This window comes from Aplysia californica, unplaced genomic scaffold, assembly GCF_000002075.1.
Source record: "Aplysia californica isolate F4 #8 unplaced genomic scaffold, AplCal3.0 scaffold00075, whole genome shotgun sequence".
NCBI lineage: Eukaryota > Metazoa > Mollusca > Gastropoda > Aplysiida > Aplysiidae > Aplysia > Aplysia californica.
In genome coordinates, this window is record NW_004797345.1 from 908,403 (window position 1) to 910,902 (window position 2,500).

Consider the following 2,500-nt stretch of genomic DNA (forward strand, 5'->3'; position numbering starts at 1 on the left):
GGGGGGGGGGGTTGCTGTGAAAGTCAAGCACATATATAAGGCCCATTAAATAGAAAAACTTGCATATTTTTTATTTTGTATGTGACGCTTGCGTGCCTCTTTTCTTTTAATTGAGGTCCTTCACCGCCCTTGATCCCAGCATTTTAGGGAAAGGGAGACAGAGAAGGGGGAGCGGGTGACAGACAGACAGACAGGCAGATAGACGCAGAGACAGACAGGCGCAGAGACCAGCAGACAGAGAGAAAGAAAGAGAGATAAGAAAGGTAACAGAAAAACATTCGACAAAACAAACATAAAATCCTAGACGTGGACATCACCCAGTGCGTATAATCCCTGAATGACTGAGTGTGCATGGCGTTGTGATGCCCAAGCCAAAGGTATAAAACTACATGTAAATCTAAACGTATAATATATCATATTTGTCCTTTATAGTGATTTTGACATACTATAGTGATAATGGTTCCACTGCTGTTGTTTTGTTTTTGTTTTTCAAACCAATTATTTCCCTTTGAAAGCAACAATTGTATTGAAGTAGCAGTCAGAACCTGCAGTAAATTCATGTCTTTTGTTAGGCCAGCTCCACTCGACGTGAAATTCGAAGGCTTCAACTCTTTGTACCTGTCTTTGGATGAAGATTTATTTTATAGGGTCTACAGTAAAGTGGGGGGGGGGGCAAATTAAAACAAGATACAAAATGATTGAAAGGGTCCTGAAGCTTGCTCGCCTCATCTCAGGAGAATTATACCTAGAGCATTGACCTCAACACTTCACTCTCTTCTAAACCTCCCGTTCTCTTTTCGGAGACAGGAATAGGAGCACAATCTATGATTTATCTTATGATGAACCCATAAAAGGAAGGGACAAAACTGGCCAAAAAAGTGGGGAAACCGAGTAAGACAACCAATCATTTACGACTATTTAACACAGAGAACAATGACAGACCTTACAAACTAGATACATGACTTTGTTCCTCTTCAGTTGAAACGCAGCTTACAAATGCCATGGTTATGGCAATTTTTTTTCTCTTATTATGGACAGAAAGCAAAAGCTGGCAAGAAATAGAGTTAAATGAATGCATCCATCAACTTTAGCCTGAGCTAACAGGAACCTGGAGAAAGAGAACCTAAAAACACACAGGAGAAGGACAATGAAGATGACTATAGCAACAAGGAGTTGGAAGAGGGAATAAGGGGGGAATAAGGGGGGAAGAGGGAGGAGGAGGAGGAGGAGGAGGAGGAGGAGGATGAAGAGGATCAAGATAAGGAGGAGGAAGAAGTGTGAAGTGTGGGAGGCGGAGGTGGAGGAGGAGAAAGTGGGGGAGCACGGGGAAGAGAAAATAAATAAAGAAGAGGGTGGAGAGAGAGAGAGAAAGAAAGGGATGTGAAAGGAGAAAAATAACCTGATGTTAACTCACATAACTGGCACCAGCCGGTCCTGATGATTTTGCAGTCCCTGTCGAATGCCAGCGTGGCCGTTGTTTAGACACACTGCGGAGACAGCGCACTTGTCCTGATTTAGTTTTGATCCTCTGGCTTGATCCGTACATAGATCCTTTTCTGGACTCTTCGATAAGATAGGGAAGTTAGCATGGCAAAATGTCGGATTTGGTTCACTGAGAATGGGAGAGAAAAAATAACTGCTTGGTTTGACAACACTCGAAGGGAATGAATTTCGACCAGCCAGAGAAAATGTTGGAACTGAATTACTAAAATTTCTCTCTAGCCCTTCTGTGGGGTCGTAAGCATTTTGACAAGGTGAGTCAAAAAAGTCATTATGATTTTGGGTCATAAGTTGCATATTATTATCATTGGATATTCTTGTCTGAGTGATCCCATGATGGATACTACTTGTATCAAATGGCAGCGTAAAAAATGAGGTGGGCGAGCAGAAGCTGTCTGGTCGCGGCACTTCTCTGAAAGGTGACGATACTGATATATTGCCGCTATTTCCCTCGTCAACATGAAATAACAATCGGCGTGGAAGTCCTTGGTCAGCATCAGAGATACAGTCGTCTATCATCGGCAACTCGCATTGTTGGTTTCTTTCGGTATTACAAATCGTGGGGAAATCAAAAATGCTGCTCTCTGGAACGTTTAGCTCCCACCTGTTTTGTGTGGTCCCCAAATAGGGGCTTGCGGTTGGATCTTTCGTCAATAAACTGCTGTAGGAGGAGCACTCCTCGAGGTCACAAAGCTCTCTGAAAGACTGTTGTGTTGGGTGGATGCTTTTAGAGTCTCGATACATTTTACCTATGGGAACATTTGTTGCGTTCAGGTCATGTGAGCTGTCTTCATCAAAGCTGTGGTGCATCCCTGAAAGGGAAACATTTGGGTGAAAAGACTGGGAAGAAAGGTATGAACCGGTGGATGAACTGCGCCGACTTTGCATATCGGAATAAGTGGATACAAACGAGGTCGTCACCTCACTAGATTGGAAGACAGCACTTGGGTTAACAGCTGCAATTTCCACGGCCTGCACCTTGTTCTGACTTAGCTTTGAT

General features: G+C 43.4%; 1 protein-coding gene across 1 annotated transcript in view; it reads right to left on the minus strand.

Annotated features, from left to right (window-relative positions):
- LOC101852394 overlaps window positions 1–2,500 on the minus strand; it is a gene marked incomplete in the record, with an annotated part of 18,123 nt that overhangs the window by 8,554 nt on the left and 7,069 nt on the right. The window contains 1 exon segment of the mRNA XM_035968679.1: window positions 1,415–2,500. This exon segment is cut by the window's right edge and continues 14 nt beyond it. Within this exon segment, the coding sequence (XP_035824572.1) occupies window positions 1,415–2,500 (1,086 nt within the window).